General features: G+C 41.5%; 1 protein-coding gene across 1 annotated transcript in view; it reads right to left on the bottom strand.

Annotated features, from left to right (window-relative positions):
• LOC117266082 (low-density lipoprotein receptor class A domain-containing protein 4-like) overlaps positions 1-20116 on the bottom strand; it is a 274585-nt gene that overhangs the window by 119946 nt on the left and 134523 nt on the right. Inside the window, exon 3 of the mRNA XM_033641031.2 lies at positions 9918-10058. Coding sequence (XP_033496922.1) covers positions 9918-10058 — 141 coding nt within the window. The remainder of the gene's footprint in view (positions 1-9917; positions 10059-20116) is intronic.

Below are 20116 nucleotides of genomic sequence, written 5' to 3'. Positions count from 1 at the left end.
CAGAAACTTCAATGATAATACAATAACAAGACTATTTTGGATGGTTCAGACTGGGATTTAGTGAAATAGCTCCACACTGATTTGGGGTCTTTTCATCAAAGTTTGATTTGGACTTCAGAATAAAGATAATCTTTAGACACCACTTAATCAGAGTTCTGCTCATCAGCATCCAAAAGACCAACCCTGACCCCCAGTATGAAGTCAGAAACATGGGTCTCATTCTTTTTATACTAAGATAGAAATCACTCCAAACTTCTTCACTGCTCGATGAAATCATAAGAAATAGTAACCAGGGCTTTTGAGAGGAAGGAGCACTTAAACGATGTTGTAACTACACAGGGGTTCTATGAATTGAACAAAGGGTCATTTGGGAGTTTGGTACTGAAAGATTTGTCAGAAATATTCATTTTCAGATTTAGAAGATTATTTGTGTGAAACTTTCATGTCAAAAGAGTGAAAACAGAAGCAGCTCTTGTCAATGTTTCCATATTAACAGTGAGTCAAATCAATATGTGTAATGTGAAAGTGGTCAATCACAGAGAATTAGCATCTGACTCTGCAGCATTTGAGGCTCTTTTAGCTCATTGTTCAATGTATTCTGATAGAATGGTTTGTACGGTATCCTACAAATTAACACCCCTCGACTGACATTACATTCTTAATGTACAGTTACATAATTAATCTCCAGTTACGGATGTTAGGATCAGCCTAGTAAAGTGACTGTGGTTAGGTTTAGGAGAAGGAACAAGGGGAGGACGTACCTTAAAATGACTCAAACTTCATTCAAAGTTCACATGGTTCCGAACACCCATTTCCAGTCTTCCGTTTGGTGACCCATCCACCACCAACTTAGCTCCTCACAAGACTGAACGGGCCTGCTTCCTTGTTTACTATCATTAACGCATTGGTCACGTGAATGCAGTCTTTCACAATACATGGGTTAAATTAGAAAAATAAAAAATAAAAATGGATAGACAGATGGATGAGTCTACTGTTGGAATATCAATTCTGAAAACCGAACACACAACAACCAACCATTTTGTCACTGGCAACAAATTTGATTTAATGTTGAAAGCTTGCTCACTCGTCTGGATGGTTGGGGCAAAACACCACTTCCTCTACAAACATGCACATGCATACTTTTTAGTGTAAAACGGTCTGTATGTCAGTGTTGTGTTTTAAGCTTGTTCTGCCCCCAAGCTGACCAAAAACCAATTAATGTTTAAAGAGAAGAATCTTTAAAGAGATCATTATAAGAAGTAAAGTAGTAAGTAAAAGTCATCATCATTGTGTTAACATGTAGTTTAACCTTTGTCAAAAAGCTACTGACATGTTCATCTAAACATGCTTAATGTGTCTCAATAACAGAAAAGTTATTACGTATATTAGCAAACTGACTCAGTCATGTCAGCTGCAGCAATATCTACAGTATAGAAAGTTTGCTAACATTAGCCACTGTAAGCTACTGGTCATACCAGACCAAGTGAGTCTGTAAGGACAAAAACCCTGACTACCTTTGTAAAACTGATACAAAATTCACTGATCATAGCATAAACGAATGCTGACAGACTAAAATCATATACTATACATAAACAAAAAAATCACAAAAAGTCATAAGACAGAGTCACAACTAAAACCCAGACGGGAAAAAGGAAGCAGGAACCTCCCCCTCCTACGACAGAGTTACATGCTTTGCTGCCAACACAGCGGTGACCTTAGATTCTTTTTAGATTCTTTGTTGGAATGGTGAGAAAAAGCAACTGTATTGAATCATAAGGAAAAGTGTTGCAGCTATCAGCGGTACACAACAGCCGCGTCTAAGGCACTCAGACTGTCTGGAATGGAGTAGTCAATAATGAGCCTTCACAGAGTTAGGAATCTCCAACACAAACAGAATCAATCAGCGAGCCTGGAGGCTTGCTAGATGCTATTGAAGTGTCGTTCACACTGGACTGGGATCAATGGCTAAGCTAGAGTTGACCATCGATCCAAACCATCCTCTGGTCTCCTTCCCTGTCCCCTCCTCACACTTCAGCAGAGGCTAACAAGGTAAGAAAGCCGAGACAAGCTTGGCTAAAGTGAAACGGCAGCATGTAGCATTCTCCCCCCCTTGATCTGTAATGATACACCCTCTAAAAAAGGTACATTCTTCCTCAAATGTTTCTTTGTGGCTGAAACAGGGCTTTAGACAGCCACTACTCTTTCACAGATCACTTCGACCTCTACATGGGTCTTCTCTGCTATTTGGTAGATATTGTAGTGGTAGTCCTGCTTGATACTCTCTGCTATGGTGCTTCATGCTTTTTGGCAAGAACATGCAGTAATTATGCTGGACAGAGGAGGTAGCATATTATTTCTGATGATCTACATGTCTGTAGGTGCAGGGTCTGATAGCTAAAAGGTTTCCACATGTTAATGTGTTGTGATGTAACATTTTCATTATGCTGCATTTGCATGAAAACTCTCAGTGGAAATATTGAAATTCAAAAAAGTTTCAATATTGCCAAAAAAAAAAAAAAAAAAAGAAAAAAAGAAAAAAGTTCACACTGTGGTGGTGTATAGATTAATAATGACATGCATGCCGCATGTGAAGGGATGATAAATGGTCATCAGATCTGTGTGGAGCGATGAGGAGACTGTAACCTTCCTCAAATGTATACATAATAAACAGAAATGTCACATTTTCATCATGTCTTCCACATTATTTTTCAGTCATTTGATTGATGAGCTCTTTTAATGATGTTGTCTCGCTGTGTTCTCATCTTCTGAAATGATTAAATGACACCCGACTCAACAGCATGCGCATCAGTAATGCTTTGACTGTGTTTTACCCGTGTAGCAGACCTGTGAGTGATCAACTTGTGTATCAGAGATGTGTGCATGGCACATGGAGGATACACAACTGCCAAAAACTTTGGCATACACTCGCTGTTCACTGTTGCTGGTTGACATGTAAACCAAGAACACCAGAGTCATGTCTGAGTGTTAAGATTTATTTATTAATTATTTTATAACACAGGCAAGGAGTTTAATTTTTGAATTAATGCCACCTCACATAGTCTATTAAAGACCACATGTGTAATTTTGTGATTATTAATATTATTCCCCACCCCCGCCTGTAATGTCGGGACTAAATGGGGCTTTAGTGATCTTACCCAAAATATTTGTGACTGGGTATTGATAATTGTCTATATGAGCTGACTGCATATGCAAACACTCTGGGTAATTAACCAAAGGATTGCGAGGCTTTTGTGGCAGCTAAACCTGCACAAAAGAAACCATGTACTCATACTTGCAAAGGGTGAAATACACTCCTCACTCCTAAATAGCGTCTCGGTGCTCCTGTGCTATTTGCACATATTTAAATGAGGCAATGTGAATATATTTGGCGCAAAATTGTCCCCTTGCTATGTAAATGAGCCTCACTGCAAAAACAGTCAAATTCACAAACATCAGCCAGAAATGCATTTGTAAGAGGTGTTACACCCATTTCTTGCTCACCGTCTTTTTTGACTTCAAGTTTTCTTTTTCCCTGCTGTTGGTCTGCCTACTGGTTCTTGGCACAAAGACAAAATGTATATTTTGCCACCTGGATAATTACAATCTGATATTCAAAAAAGGGCAAAGTGCACTTAGCTGCAAAATTTTAATGGTGTGTTTGTGCTGTAATATCATCAATATCATCTATGAATCAGACCTTGAGATGGGTGGACACATGTTGCAAGTTATGCACAAGTCATGGTGCTATCAGCAGCTGCAATCCATTCTTTGTGAATTCACCCATCAGTATATTATAAACAAAACTGTATATGTATCCATTTAGGGGTATTTTGGGGGGGTTTATAGGTTTGAGCTGTTGCATGCTTATATGTTAGCACTGAGCTTGCAGTACTGGGGGAGTCCTCTTTCTCTATGTGAAGATGAACTTAGAGGTCAAAGGGCAGAAAGCAGAGCTGAAAACTAAAGAACACCACAAGTCTGTACTCTTAACGACTGGTCAGTGTGATGTCCTGAGCCCGTTTTCAACACAGTTAACAAGTTGTAATAGGTAGTGTTACTGGTTTAAAGAGGAGGCTGTGTATTTCATGCACACACAGATGAGAAATTAAAGGGAAAACACAACATGAAGTGTCCAGTGCAGCTGTACAGTGCTCTGGACACTGATGATGGTGTGGAGTCCAATATGTCATTCAAAAACCTTGTGATCTGGTGATTGTGAAAGCCACAGCATATGATTCACATCATTTACTCATCAAACCATTCAGTGAACCTCCTTTGGGAACATCTCCATGCATCAGGTTTCTCAACTGATTTACTTAGTTTTTACCTTTTAATTTGTCACCCATTTGTATATTTCTAATATAATCTAAACTCACATTATAACAAAGAATGCTCCTGATAATATCAATAATGAATTATGCATGTATCTTAAGAATATCACATGTACCTTTCTTTGTATGCAGTTTCAAAATAACATTAACTTCTAATTGGTATTACTATAGTTCTAAGCTACAGTTTGCTCATCTGCAGCATTTTTAAAGAAAATCAATTCCACTCAACACCCGATTTGTTGTGGCTGCTACGAGGTAAACAACAGTATAAAGGTTTTGTTATGATATATTCATAACTGCCTTGCTTGTTAATTTAGCATAGAGACAAAGGTCCACTGCTCTTTGTTTTTTGAGAATACAACAAACTTTTAGACCTTTATGGCTAACTTAAAAATATTAATTTTTGATGACAGTCTTTTCAGTTAGGCCATAGACTCTGCATGCAATGTTCTGAAACTGCAAATTTAAAGCGAAACCATGTCACTGTTGCTGATCAGCGGCTGCTGTGGCTAAAATTGACAATTAGGGGATTATGTTAGACCAATTGGAGAAAAGTCCAAAAATCACTGAGTGTGCTTTGACAAACTCAGTTAAGTCATATTTACCATTAGCTAATGGTCATACTGGCCTATTAGTTACTTGAGTTAAAGGCCTCTAGTTTTGCAGACTGGATGAGGCGGAGGCGCAGCGCACCTGCGCTTTACCAACTGGGTGTGGCCAGGCGGATTTTGCAAGTTTGACACACCGTGCGCCTGGCACAGCTACTCCTCTTTCCCTCCTCCGTCCCTCCTACCTGCGCAAGTCGGAAAGAGGGAGGAGTGAAGGCGTGGAGTGGGTTTTACACACATCACACCAATCAAATGAGACCCTCTCTTCGCCCTTAAATGTGCCGCCAAAGGTGTAATGAGAGTTTACTCAATTCGCCATGGCAGAAGAGAGCAGCAGCAGCGTGAGACAGCCAAACTTCTCCCAGGAGGAAACTGATGTTTTGGTCCGGGAGGTCCAAGCTCGCAGTGTCCAAATATATGGAACTGCGAGCAGACCTCCACGGGCTGATGATGCAAAGGTAGCCTGGGAGGAGGTCACCACAATTGTAAATCAATGATGCGTTTCTCTTGTGCGTGCACGTGCTCTCTCTTTCTCTCTCGCAGTCTCACTCTGTTTCTTTTCTTTTGACTTTTCTAAGATGACAGATGCTGAATATATACTCCCTATCTGATGCTGTGGCTGTTTGTGGTTGGCTGAGAGGGATGTGAACTCATTAGTTTGCAGCTGTGTTAATCAAATCAGGTTGGGTTTCCATTACGCGTGCGAAACGGTGCCAAACGGTGCCAAACGGTGCCAATCCCCTTTGATCTGACATCAGATGTGACGGGACAGTCGATATAGAGATACATTTACGTGCTGATTGCAGATAGTTGCATTGAATACTGGTTTTGTGGGTATTTACTGCATTGTTAATGTACCTGACATTCTGGAGACCTGCCTGTGAGGTTTTGGTGACGTGTGCGCACTGTCCGCCGGTCAGCCAAACTGCCACTACACCGGCTGTGCTCCGCCTGCGCTGCCAGTAGACCTAGTTTTTTGGGCATTGTCCCTTTTACTGATAGTACAGCTAAAGATAGACATGAAGTATGGGAGGGTGTGGGGTGGCGTGGCGGGATGACACGCAGCAAGGGGCCATAGGTTTAAAATGAACCCAGGCCGCTTTTTGCACTTGCCCTTGTTTAATTAATCAATCATCTAACCTTAGGGCATAGAAATGCATAGAAACTGGGGTTAAATACTTCTATTCGAAGTATTTAACCCCCTTTTTGGAATAAAGATACACACTTAATTTGGGAAATGTGGTGGAATAAAAATGAAAGGTGACAGAAATATAAGAACTCAATTCTTAATACTTAAGTATTGTAACAAAGTATTATTGTTCTGTTACATTACACCACTGCCTGAATGTATTGTATTGAGCAAAGGTGTGTTTTATGTCTCAATAATTCATCTTTGCATTTGAAAGCAGAAGAGGGTGTTTTTTCTTCTTTAAAAAGTTAAACAGTCTGGCTTTAAAACAAGCTGCAATGGTCAAAAATGTTTTGGATGAGGCTTACTGTTTTTTATTGGATTCAATACAGATGCTTTTCCCAGCAGACATTTCACCAGGAAACACACAGTTGTAATTAATAACATTAATAAGCACTGCATTGCATTTAGGGAAGCCAGTTCAGCGGCCCTAGATTAGGAGGTGTGTGTTTTTGTGTGTGTGTGTGTGTGTGTGTAGGGTGGTGGGGGGGGATGCAGTGTGTCAGGCTGCAGTGTGTCTAGACAGTATTCATGATCCATCTGTCTGCCACTGCCACGGCAACAGCCAGCGGCTACAACAAGATGGCAAACTCCATTACCACAGAAACATTTTCTATGTCCCTGTCCTCTTCCTCTTTTTCTCCTCCTCATCCCCCCCTCTCTCTCTTTCCTTCTCTCTCTCTCCATCTTCCTCCTCATCTCCGTCTGGCCCTCTGTCTCACTTCCATCTCCCTCTTTTCTCTCCCTCTTAGTCCGTCTGCACTCTTCCCAATCCCCCGCCACTCTTTTTTGGCAATCTCGACCTTTCTTCTTCTTTTTCCTCTCTCCCTTCTCTCCATCCACCCATCCCTCTCTTTTTCCCTTCCTCCCTCACTGTCTCTCAGGCATCACTAGAAAATGTGCACCGGCTCAGAAAATTACAATCATTGTACAGCTTTCCCATAACGCCGGCTGCAGACACTTACATTAACATTCGCTCTAGACAGCTAAATATTTTAAGTACCCGGCTCAGGATTCTATCCATTGGAAATGAGTGCCCCCGGAACCCCGCCCGTCCCTCCGAAAATAATAATAAAAAAGGTTGTTCTTATTGCCTTGTGGAGGAAAAGAAGGGCAGGCAGAAAGAGAAAAAAAGGCCAGATAAATTTACAAAACAACAAGGTTGGTGGGTTTGAGAGGTGAAGCGCATCTGAGGTAGGGAGGTGAGGGAGGGATGGAGGGGAAGGTAAGGAACCCACCAGACACAAACACACACACACATACACACACACAGACACACACAGAGCCAAGGATGAAAGTGCTGCTGTAAAAAGTTTTCCCTCTCCTCCTAAAAGTTGTTGAAAGAGAACGCTGCAGCACATCAAAGTGGCCTGGCAGACAGCCATCGGAGCCCATTGGTGTCCTTCACCCTCTCCCTCTCTCTCTATCTCTCTCACCGTCTCTCCCTCTCTCTCTCTGTCTCTCTCTGTTTCCATTGATCGTGGCGAGTCGAGGGAACACTCTCATCTCGTTCCCTGGACAGTGCTGCTCAGCGGGAGGTAAGAGGAGGTGGTTGGCGGAGGGGTGGAGGGGTGCTTATGAAAGAAGCAAAGAGATTCAAACAAAACCTGCACTGAAATGGAAAGGTGGAAAAACTTGAGAAGGAAGTTGTTTCAGATGGATATGAAATAAATCCTTTACTGCCTCTATAGGAGTCCTTCCCTATGGCAGTTTATGGTGTGTTTACTTCCAAGGACTGTATGAGGCTCTCACTGCATATTCATAATATTAAATGACATTATGCTCAGATTTCTTCAAACTAGAAGTTTAATTAGACTGATAATAAGTACCAAATTATTATTATTAAACAAAGGATAGATACAAAGTGCATGTGTTAATTTTGAATGTACATGCTACAGAAGAGTATAAAATCGAATGCACACCTGTAGACCCACAGTAAACCCATGAGTGGTTTTTGATTCTACTCTTTCTTTTCCATTTCCACTGTGAAAAGTTGTGGATGGTACCAATTGAACCATTAAGTTCTGCCCCCATTTTTGGTATATTCTAATCCTCACTCTGAGCATCATGGAGCGTCATACCCGAGGTCTCCGGCAACACTAAACCCCCGAGCTTGCCTTTTTAAATATCCTGTGGAGACAGACTCTCATTGCAGCCTGTTTTTTTTTTGTTCTGAAAATGTCTGCGTGCAGCCTAGTTCTGTGGACGATAAACGAGGTGCAGGCTTCCATCTCTGTCACCAGTAATGAGGAAATACAGTGAGTGCTGGATGGAGCAGTGAGTGACAACAGACCCACCTACATTTAAGGGTACTGTTTGCAGTAGAGATACTAAGCCCACCTAGGGTAAAGGTACCATGTCTGAAGGGTTACTTTTGGTTCCAAAGGTACCATACCAAACGTGATTGGTGGAAATGGGGCTGGAGTGAAGGGAAGGCTGCAGTCAGGGTTAAAAGAAACCATTGTGACTGTTGGTAGACAGGTCAGGTCCTGTCAGGTAGAGACAGAATGCAAACTACAGTCCATGGCATCAGAGTGCAACACTCTGAATGTCCATATATCCACCCTGACCCCCTCCATATGGGAGGTTTTGAGGGTTTAAAACAGTTACTTCAGGACTGGACATACTCTTAAACAGGCACAGACAGCAAGCGTGCATATGGCTCTGTTTTTACTATATTGGGTGAATATATACACAGACATGCTTGCACGTTTGTCTACAGAAATAGTCAAACAAGTCCCATACAGAAGGAGGATGCACGAGGAGGACAGTTCCTGTGGACCCTCACAAACAGGGTCAGATGAAGACATTTGCTTCACTCAGATCCTCCAGAACATGCAGATGCGTACAGTATAATTTGGACTTGACTGGGAATACATGTGAGATGTGATACATCTGAAACTCGACTGAAGTCTTCATTTATCCAATCATCACATAATCTGACCTGGGTAACATGTCACCATCCTAGGTGGTGCTAACAGGACAGAAGATGGACAAAAATTATTTGTTGTTATGTGAAGTATACAAAAAGAAAATGTGTTCTCCTTTTTTTAGTATTAATGGATTTATGTACACCCAGCGTAGTAGGACACAAACGACACATCGGTCAGTTTAAAATTGCTACATATGATAAAGTGGAAGCTTATCTGTTCTGTGACCATTGCTGCCCTTCTTCTGGTTAGGACTGTCTTTGCACACATGTGCATAGGCCAATTCATTCTAATGAGGACATGACTGAGTGCTGAAAACCTTTTTTAACATTTCGCATCAGTTTAACTTATTTTTGTACTACCTTTCCCCTGTTTTTTCCTCATCATAGATTTTAATTGTACTATTGAACGTCTCAAATCTTTTCAAATGTTCCTGTGATCCGACTCCTTTCGTGACTCTATAGCCTGCGGCTGTTATAAAAGTAATGGTTATTGTGTTGTTTGTTTAATGCCCGATGAAGGTTTATGATCAAAATGTAGCTTCATTAGTCTGTTTGGTGCTGATGATGTGCAGGAGTTCACTACTTTTTGAATCTACATGCCACAAAAGTTTGATCCTATAAAACTCATTATACTCAATTGAAAGCTGGTTTGCAGTACCACGCCCACCCGCAGCATATATGCTCAGTGGGGATTAACAAAGACACCCCAGGGAGAAACAAAACTGAAAGCAGCAGAGAGGACAGACAAGGAGGAGAATGAATGAGGAAAGAAATGTGAATCAGTATATATCTGTGCTGTGTGATGGTGCGAGGTACAGAGAGGGAGGCACAGAGGTAGAGCACCCTGCAGCACTCACAGTTGAAGATGCCCGGTGGAGGGTGCTGGGTGACCACAGGGCAGTTCTCCTCATCGCTGTTGTCCCCACAGTTATTCAGCTGGTTGCAGATCAGCGAGCCCAGACGCAAACAATTCCCATTGGTGCAGTGGAACTTGCACTCTGTACAGCCGGGGAAGGGAGGGTAGCGGGACAAGGAGAAAGAGAAGAAACATTTCTTAGCACAACTATTGCAATTGTTAAGTTTGCTGAATAGAGCTGCGTTCAATGTCTGAACACCAGGGTTGAAGCAACTATCGTACTTGTTGTTCAACATTCCAGCCTAACAAAGCAAAATGTTTCGTTTATTCAAGGTCTGTACTGTATGTCATCATTGCTTTTACAGGAGCTGTATGTTACATTCAGAGCATTTATGATTCAAAGTCTGAGCTGGAACTGAGTTTACAGTTAGGGATGAGGGAGTACACCATTATTTGTATCTGCGCAGCCAACTAAATCTGAATTCATATCTGTACTTGGAATGGGTGGGGTTTTAACCGGAGGTGGGTGGAGTTTAAGTCAGGAATGGGTGGAGTTAAACCCAGAAATGGTGTGGTCTGACTGGAAGTTCTAATTCAAACCTGAAATTGATGTAGCTTGATGTTAAGAATTAGGCCCCAATCACACAGAAAGAGTTATAGCAGCTGAAGGCACCTTTTTGTAGCCGTTTTTAAAAAGAATGAAGTTATTTGCTTGCAGTTTTTCAATGTGAGGTGCCTTGCGTTTCTGCGCCCCACGTCATGTCTTTTTCCATCATCTTTTTTCCCATCGTCCAATCGGATGATTTGAGAGGCAGGCCTTCTGTGGTGGTCACGACAACAAGTTTACAGTTGATAAGCAATGGAGGAGAAACTGGTGGTAGCAGTTGCTGGATACCCAGAGCTATAGAGCACAATGATAGACAGCAGGTTGTCAAACTGCCCCTGAGTCATCCCAAAATATGCCTGGAAATGGCCATCATTGAGGCGAAGCTCCTGGACCAACTGGTGGTACTGCCCTGTGATCCACCCTATTTTTTAGGGTCTCATGTTCCAACACAGGTCTCTGTTTCTCTGTGCCCAACAAACTATTTGCTGACAGCCTCTCACCCTAAACCAGAGATACAGCAAGTACCCTCTGCCTCAACATTTTAGGAAGTAGATACTAATTACTGTGGAAAAACAAACAAACTGGTAGACTGATTACACGATAAGGTTAGTGTAAAAGCGTGATTGCCTGGCAACAATAAAAAGGAGCAACTTTTTTTTTTTTTTTTTACAAGTGGCATTCAATATAATTTAAAAAAAAAAAAAGGCAGTGTGGTGTGCCTCACGTTTTGCAACCTGCAAACTTTTTCTGTGTGATCGGGGCCTAAGAAAACGATTTACAGAACAATGTGAGAATTGAGCTTCAGATCATTTTCTAAAGTGAAGAGTGAGAGACTGAACACAGTTACCCAGAGAATTTTCGGATACTGACACATTTTACTCAGATGATACTCGTAAGACCTTTGTTTTCGGTACCAGATAATCCACACCTTTATGTAGGGGTGGGGGGCTTCTACGATGACGCCATTCTGCCTATGGTAACTGCCATGAGCGCAGTGCAGAGCAGCTGCGATTAGCTAGCCATTGGGGCACTAGGGCTGTAGTCAACCAAAGAAAATCTTGGTCGACTAAAGTCACACATAATCTTCAACTAATCGATTAGTCGTGGGGGGAAACAAAATCTGCACGTTATTTTTACTTCTGTGGTGGTGTGTCTGTGTCCAGGGGCGAAAAATCCCATTTCATAGTTGGGGGGACAATAAACAGTAAAATTTTAGAGAATAATTCCAGGGGGGCGGGGGGACAAGGAAAAAAAGCTGTAGCCTGTCTTTTATACAGCATCTTTTACCGCAATTTGACGCTTTAATCTTCTCTCTATCTCTCCAACAGGCAGAGTGAATGTCTATACTAACTAAACTAAAACTAAAACTAAACATTTCCTGCAATTAAACTGGTAAACTGGTTTATAAACAGTGTGTTGTGAGATCTGCTGCTGCGCACCTCACAACCGTGCGTAATAGTTGTGCGTAATGACCGCTCCTTGTCTGCACGTCTTTGATGTTTGTCTCACTGACAGGTGGAGAGCCTACAGACAGGTACCCATATGAGCTGCTCCGCCACAACTGTGCATAATAGTCGCGCGTAATGACCGCTCCTCGTCTGCATGTCATTCATGTTTGTCTCACTGACAGGTGGAGAGCCTACAGACAGGTAGCCATTGCTTCGCCACTGACTGCTCTTGTCCTGTCCTCTCCCTCTTCTTTCTCTCCTGTCCTCTCTATTACTAAACTCTGAGCTTAATCATTAGCTTTTAGCTTAGCAGCACTCGTAATTGAGTAGGCTTTTGAACATTGCAGGAGAAATGTTGCAGACAGTTTATATTATCAGCCTGGGCCTGGGGCTTCTTGTAACAGTAAATGGGATGTGTTGTAACATGTGTAGCCTAAGTTAAACTGTGTCTGTGTGAGTGAACATCTTACCCTGCGATGCGCGATGTGGGCAGCGGTTCCAGCCATACGCTGCTACTGCTGCCAAGCAGCCCCGCCCGTTGGAAAGAGTGTGGGATATAACACTACTAGGAATGGGAGGGGGGGACTAAATCTTTTAAGATTTAAATAGCACATTATTGTGCGATTATAATGAGCACCGCTTACATTGTGCTTTCAATAAATACTACTGCATTTTTCAAAAATTATTAATTGTGTCTCAAATGATTCTCGGGGGGTACAGCTTTACTGAAGGGGGAGTCATGTCCCCCCTGTCCCCCCTGTCCCCCCCGGGATTTCTGCCCCTGTACTGTGTCACTCTGCAGTTACAACCTCCAAAACACTAGTCAGCTGTGTTAAGTGCTGTAAAGTTTAGTTCAAATCAAACTTTATTTATATAATTGATTCAAAACACACATTAAACATGGCTTAATAGAGACAATTTCAAACACAAGTACGCAAACTGGCTTCACTATAAATCGCAGAACTGACAGACAAACACTTGTCTTTATCTGGACACATTTCCCCCACCAATACAACATGCTAACGTTATTAGCAAAAGTCTAAGACATTTTACATTGTATAAATTAGGCTAGCGTCTAGCGATCTTTTTCTCTTCTCATATAAAACCAGGGACAATAGCAACATGTAACAAAGGTAACGGTACATAATTTGGCTCCATTACAACTCACAAGATTCACTGACAAAACAACTGTCTTATACTAAACACGTTTTCCAAGCAAATACAACATGCTAACGTTATTAGCGTCAGCCTATGGCATTTTACACTGTATAAATTAGCCTGGCGACGAGCGGAGATTTCCTCTGCTCATATGAAGCCAGGATAAATCCCTAAGTATAAATCCCTGAAGGATAAATCACACACACGACTTAAAATGCTATTTTAGTGGAGGCTTTACTGTCTTCACAATTTATTTTTTCTTATCTGTTAAATACAAGTAAATACAAGCTTCGTTTCCACTGGGGGAAATGGTTTCAGTATACAGAAACAGACAGGAGGTCTGCGTCACCACGATGCTGAGCGTGAGGGTGGGCGAGTTCAACTTTCTGTCAACAACGGGGGTGTTTTGAAAACACCCCCATTTTCACAGGTAACTTAGCCTGTCCCCCCGCCGCAGGAAATAATGGATTAATCCTGGAAAGCTATTGATGTAATGTTAGCACTTCTCCTTATGAAAGTAACACAGCGATTATTTGACCAATGAGAATTTGGTCGGACGAGAGCAAAGCGACCAAATAATCGACTAGTTGACCAGGAGACTACAGCCCTATGGGACACACTCACAGGTAATCACATGCACTAACATGCAGGCATGAATGGACCAGTTACCACAACCTACCACACAGGGAGTGTGACTGCTCAGGATGCCATTACTCCACTATATCTTTACATAGCAAGTGGCTTGCTGCTATATTACTGCTCAAAAGTGTCACATAACAAATGATACAACTGACTGATGTGCTCCTTTATTTCTGCAGCTGAAACTCTGGAGAGATGTAGAACTGTGTTGTACAAAGTTGTGAAGCCTAAAAAAATCAAATAACGGAAAGAATTGAAAAAAATCACCATTTTGATGAAAATACATGTTTACAAGAGGTGTTCAGTATTATTTTTAAAAAGCACGCCCACACATGCTCACCAGTGTCACTGCAATAGTAGTGCATGCAGGCACACTCTAATGTGTAATAGCACTGATAAACTGCACAGACATCAAAATGCTCAAATGCCGGGCTGTTATGTGCAGTTCTTCCCGTTATCTACGCTTCAGAATGTGCAAGGTCATGTGAAATGTTTTTTGTTTTTTTTTTTTTTTACCTGTAAGCTCAAACACAAAGCAGAGTTAATGTGTTGAGTTCACACAGAAACAAGGTCAGACAAAAAGTGGTTTCTCGTTCAAAACAACAAATAAATAAACAGCTTTTTCAAACGGGCCTTTGATGTGCCTCAGCCCCGAACCATAATGTGCTTCTGTCACGGTTATTACCAAAACGCTTCTTTCCCCCTAAATATTAATATGCCTGATTAGCACTATCTGGTGAAAAAAAAACAAAAAACACCTCAAACCTATAAATGTGAAAGTGAAAAATATATATTCTGGAGGGAATAAATAATCATGCTGAACTTTAATCATAATAAGCGAAAATAACAACAACAAAGTGTTTGATGCACTGGAAAGCAAGGCCACGTTAGTATGCCCTGGAGTATGATGTGTGTGGTTTGGTGTAGCCATTCTCTGAGAGCTACACTCACACTGAGCCCACCACGACTCCAGAGAGTCTCTGCACAGATGAGAAAATACATGGAACTTGAATGACAAAGAGTTACTCACACAGTTATATATTCTTTAAAAAAGTGAAAAAAGGTCTTTGGAGATAGCCTATATCAGAAATGCAACTGCAGAAGAACACTCACCTGATTTAGCATTGCACTTTTTGTGGGACTCACAGAAGACTCACAATTTTAAAAACTAAATGATCAAAATTGATGCAACGGACCTGGAGATAATGTCTTCTTCTTAATCTGCACTTACATCACTCACAACAGAACTTGACTACAGACAGTTCAGTGAGAGATTCTGGTGTCTTGTGCTAACAGCAGCTACCGGCTAATGTAGCCTTCAGCCACTAGCCTGCAGCAGAGATGAGGTGCGGGCTCAGAGGTCTAGTAAGCTCACCTCTTTCAACATCCACACCCTAAGATTGTTTTCATTTTCAAACTTGTCTTCAGCTCCAACCAAGGCTGAATCAAGTGACATCCCCTATAACAATAAAAAAGACCTCATGCAGCTCCCTCTGAGGACACAAAAGGCAACTTAGGGGCCGTACACATGCCATGTCTTAAACCGCCTGGAAAATGCGAGGTCAGGCACTGGGTGCTACTCTTGTGCCTTTCCTGTGCCAGCTTTCAAGAGTGTGGCAGCAGGCTACTTCTGAAGTTGCTAAGCAACCTCAACAAGCACCGTATGATAGCCAATTTACCTGAAAATCCTGAGCGCAGAGCTGATCTTCCTCCAGGTGCTGGTTGTGTGTAGGCCTATTATCTGTGGCACAGATGTAAAGCTCTGGCAGCCCTGCACTAAAATGATCAACTTCTTCTCCATGTTTATCACAGACTGGTATTTACGGATGAAGGGAAAGATATCTGTCAGTTGTGATTGGTTGTTCCCTGTCACATGACATGCAGTGCGCGCTGCTGCGCTCCAAAAGTTGATCTCTGTTGACCTCAAGACGCAGCTGTCACGCCCTGAAAAACAGGCGCTCAGGGACGTGTTCCCACCGCAACAACGTCGCTCTGGCATTTGAGTGTGCCTGATGTGCATCGACATTTAAAACAATGAATCTGAGGGCGCAAAAACGCGGCATGTGTACAGCCCCTTACAGCACATACAACTTTTTCACATATGCAGTTGTACCCCAACCCCAGACTTTAGTGTGTAAAATCTGTGAAGCCTTTTGTGGCTCCAGAGGGAGCTGTGTGATGGCTGATAAGTCTTGGCAAGTGATATCACTTGGGTCATTTTGGCGCAGCTGTTGGATTTGAAGACCACAAGTTTGCCAATGAAAACTAGAATTACCACCTCCTGGGTGAATGCCTCTGTGCACTTACAGTTTACATCCATGTCTGTGAAAACATGAATGCTTCACACACATCTTCCCTATACAATCAGCCGTTTCAAGGTGGACACCTGAGATTAGCATCACTAATTCAGTATTTGCCCAAATGTTCTGTTCCTCACATATGACATTGAATAATGGCCAGAAAAGTGTTTTTGCAGAACATTATGATGCTACAGTGAAGCTGACCTTTGACCTCTTGGGTATAAAATGTCATAATTTCATCATTTTATCCTATTATACATTTGTGTTAAATATTGTCATAATTAGCATGTGAATTTTCAGTTATTTGAGCCAAAAACATGTTTTCTGAGGTCACAGTGACCTTAACCTTTGACCTTTGACCACCATATTCTAATAGCTTAATTCTTGAGTCCAAGCAGACATTTGTACCAAATTTGAGGAAATTCCCTCAAGGACTTTTTGAGATATTGTGCTCAGATGACAGAGACAGATGAGGTAACCCTGACCATGACCTTTTATCTGTGACCTCCTAATCAGCTCCTTGTTGAGTCCAAGTAGATGTTTGTGCCAAATTTGAAGAAATTCCCTTGAGGCGTTCTTGAGATATCGCATTCACTAGAATGAGATGGACAGACAGAAAACATTATGCCTCTGGCCTCTGCCTGAAAACATTATGCCTCTGGCTGTGGCTATCACCAGCATGGTGACATAAAAATCTGGGGGTGTGGAGTTAGGAGGAAGTCAGGCAGACTTCTGTAGACTGCTCCAAATCTCTACTTGATGCTAGCTGTTTCACTGAATTTTGTGAGCCATCAGATTCCATGCCCCAGCCCCTAACCACCCAACATAGTAGTAGTCTGGTACTGTGTCACAGAATCTGGTGCTACAGTAGCAGTTTAAGACTACATTAGCCACTACTAGCTTAACACACATCGAATCTGTGACTGATGCAGTGAGTTGCATTGTGGGTGACATAGGCAGAAAAGAAAACAGATTATATCTCTGGTTGTGCTACATGAATTTTGATCCTTTTTTAACAGGCCATCCTGGAGATGTGATACTCTAGGATGGATAATATAGGATGTATTGTATACTGCCTTCTTTGATTAATGTTTAATTCTAGCATCATTAACAGCAAATAAAATTATTGATTTAACCACTTTTTGTTTTTAATTCATGCAAAAAAGGGTGAAAATACATTTTTTAGCCCAGAGTAGTGCCTGCAGTCTTCCTCTCAGGTTAAACCTGGGGCAACAAAGTCCACTAAGCCCTCTGCGGCTCGTTAAGCTTACTGCTGTGAGTGCACGGCAATAATTGAAGATGTCTCAGATCAGCATATTCACATTTTTATCAACTCAGAGTGTCTCGCTTCTGTATTCTGGCAGCTGGACAGAAAGAGCACACTCACTGTTCAGAGAGATTTTTGTGAGTAAATCAGACTAAAGCTGTGAACCTGAGGAGAAACAATATTGTAACTTGAATGCTAATGTGGCTTTTTGTGATGTGTCATGTCTACTGTCTGGCTGTTATGTCACTCTCAGCCTCAGTCATGCAAATAGATTTAAAATTTAATTATATATTAGCTTTTGGGAACTGATTAAGAACTTAAAGGACCTGTTCACCAAAATAAAAAAACCCAAAAATATAGTATTTTATTCTACCCCATGTCACATCTAGCCATGAAGAGAGCCTGCATTTTACTTCCAGAGAGTCTGAAATATCTGTTGCTGAGACTTTGTCTCCATCCCAATACAGTGGAGGTAAATGGAATTTAGTTTGTGGTTTTCTACAGTATCAAAGAACGACCCCTCAACAGGATTGCTTTTCCAGAAGCAATGACCATTGGTCTCACTTTTAAAACACTGCATAGGATCCATACTAAAAACATATGTGCTGAAAAAAGCTGAAAATGGTGTGCACCAAAAGAGTGTCACTGCAGTATTTACGTATATGTAAACAGCAATCAGAGTGATTGCTTCACACCTTTCCAAAATGAGTGTGATAATCTGTGGTATTCTCGATCCTGACATTTAATTTGAAGGTGAAAGTTTGATAGTTGAACACAGTTTCCTTCTTTATATATTCACGTTTGTTCCTGTGATCTGGCAGCCTGCATTATAATTAGGATCAATAATGAAATGAATACTTAAGTTGTATTTGATATAAGCACACATTAGAAGGTATTATTGAACAGTGTTGACACTGTCAATTATTTAATGCTATCTGATGTGTATATTTCAACAGCTGCTGACCACGAGAGTCAGCAGCATACAGTCTACCTCTCTGCTCTGTGCTCTGGAGGTGGGAATGTGATGGTGAGACAGCGCTGATGAAATATTGAGCAGAATTTGATCTGAGTTTTGAGCTAGTTCATAATTTTTACAACTGAGAGGCGCTTATGGAAAAGTAATAGCTCACCAGCACAAGCACAGATAAAATGGCTGGACTGAATGTTTATGATAAAGTGGATCTATAGGTAGTGTGTGACATGAGGCAAAATAAGAGAGATATATGAGAGACATATTATATGCAGTGTTGGGTAAGGGTTACTTTAAAAGTAATCAAAGTACGTTACTGCGTTACTTTTTAAAAAAGTAACCAGTTACTCCACTGCGTTACTCCCTGAGAAAAGTAACTCAAGCATTTTTAAAGTACTTTTGAGTATTCTACATTTCCTATTGGGCAATGGACCACAGGGCGCTAAGCCTACATTTTTCTGTCTACAAAATTAAAGTTATGGACCACCTGCCCTTCACTGAGATCCAGTTCTCCCATCACAGCCGTCACTTTGACCAGTAGAAACACAGAATGATCTGCTGTTGTAGACAACTGTATGACAACAACACCCCAGCGTTTTTAATATTTCCTCTAGGGATGTTACCACACAGAGTAAAAGGGGGAAATGATGGTGTGAAACGGCAGAGGCACTTTGTCAACCCGCTGAGTTAACGTTACTGTCACTAGCATCAAGCTAGCAAACAATGGTACATCCTCACGGTCGGACATAAAGTAATAACATTAACAAATAGCGGCGGGGCTTTTACTCACCACAACTGCAGAGGCTCCCAGCTTCATTTGAAACAAACTACATTATAGACGGTCCATTATTTATTAATCCCTCTGTGTCTTTATATATTTACTTTTTATCCGCTCCGTTGTCTTTGTAAAGTTAACATATCGCAGCGTCATTTCAAACTCAACACTTGTTTCAAATTAAATCCCTGAATCCCTCCATTTTCTAAATAGGCTTTTATTCTGAAACATCTGTCAGAACTTCCTGTGGAAGATACAATAGCTTGACAGTTTACATATGGCACTTGAAATGTAGTTCCTGCCATCTGCTGATGCTTTTAGGTGACTACAACAACATGTCAGCTGGCACATGAACAGACACAGTTCTGACTCAAATAATAGTGAAAGTAATAAAAACAGGACAAGAATAACCCTATGACATCACACACACACCGTGAAAGACGACCAGGGATAATTGGTGAGTACCAGTCCTACTCCACCTATTTAGACTCCACCATAGACAACGGCAGCATTTCTTCTACCACGTAGCGAGCCACAAGCTCCGTGGCTTCTTTCAGGCTGACAGGTTTAACATTATCTCCGTTACTAGAACCAAACGACAGCCGTTGCTGTTTCGGAGCTGAAGGACCAGCGTTCTAAAAGTAACGGAAGTAACTGATGTCTTGTTTGAAAATGTACTTAAGTATTTGATTACTCAAACAGCAAACTAACGCGTTAGGTTACTCGTTACTGCAAAAAGTAATCAAAGTACTCAAACGTGTTACTTTGTAACGCGTTATACCCAACTCTGATTATATGTATAATGATGCCTCTCACATGTAATTTCTACAATCTGGCTTCAGTTGACCACCTCACCATCTGCGTCGCCAATTTCTCCTGTCTCCAAAATGTTCGTATGCATGGGTCTGAGTTGCTCTACAGGTATGCTCGATCTCCCATCAAGTTTGTTTTCATAGATCAAAACCTTTACATAGGAAGTGGTGTACACCCCTTTCAGACCTTGTTTCATGCGTACACAGTGGTTATAAATGAGACC

Source organism: Epinephelus lanceolatus, chromosome 10 (assembly GCF_041903045.1).
Source record: "Epinephelus lanceolatus isolate andai-2023 chromosome 10, ASM4190304v1, whole genome shotgun sequence".
NCBI lineage: Eukaryota > Metazoa > Chordata > Actinopteri > Perciformes > Serranidae > Epinephelus > Epinephelus lanceolatus.
The sequence above is the reverse complement of the archived record's forward strand: the minus strand, read 5'-3'. Positions and strand labels throughout refer to the sequence as shown.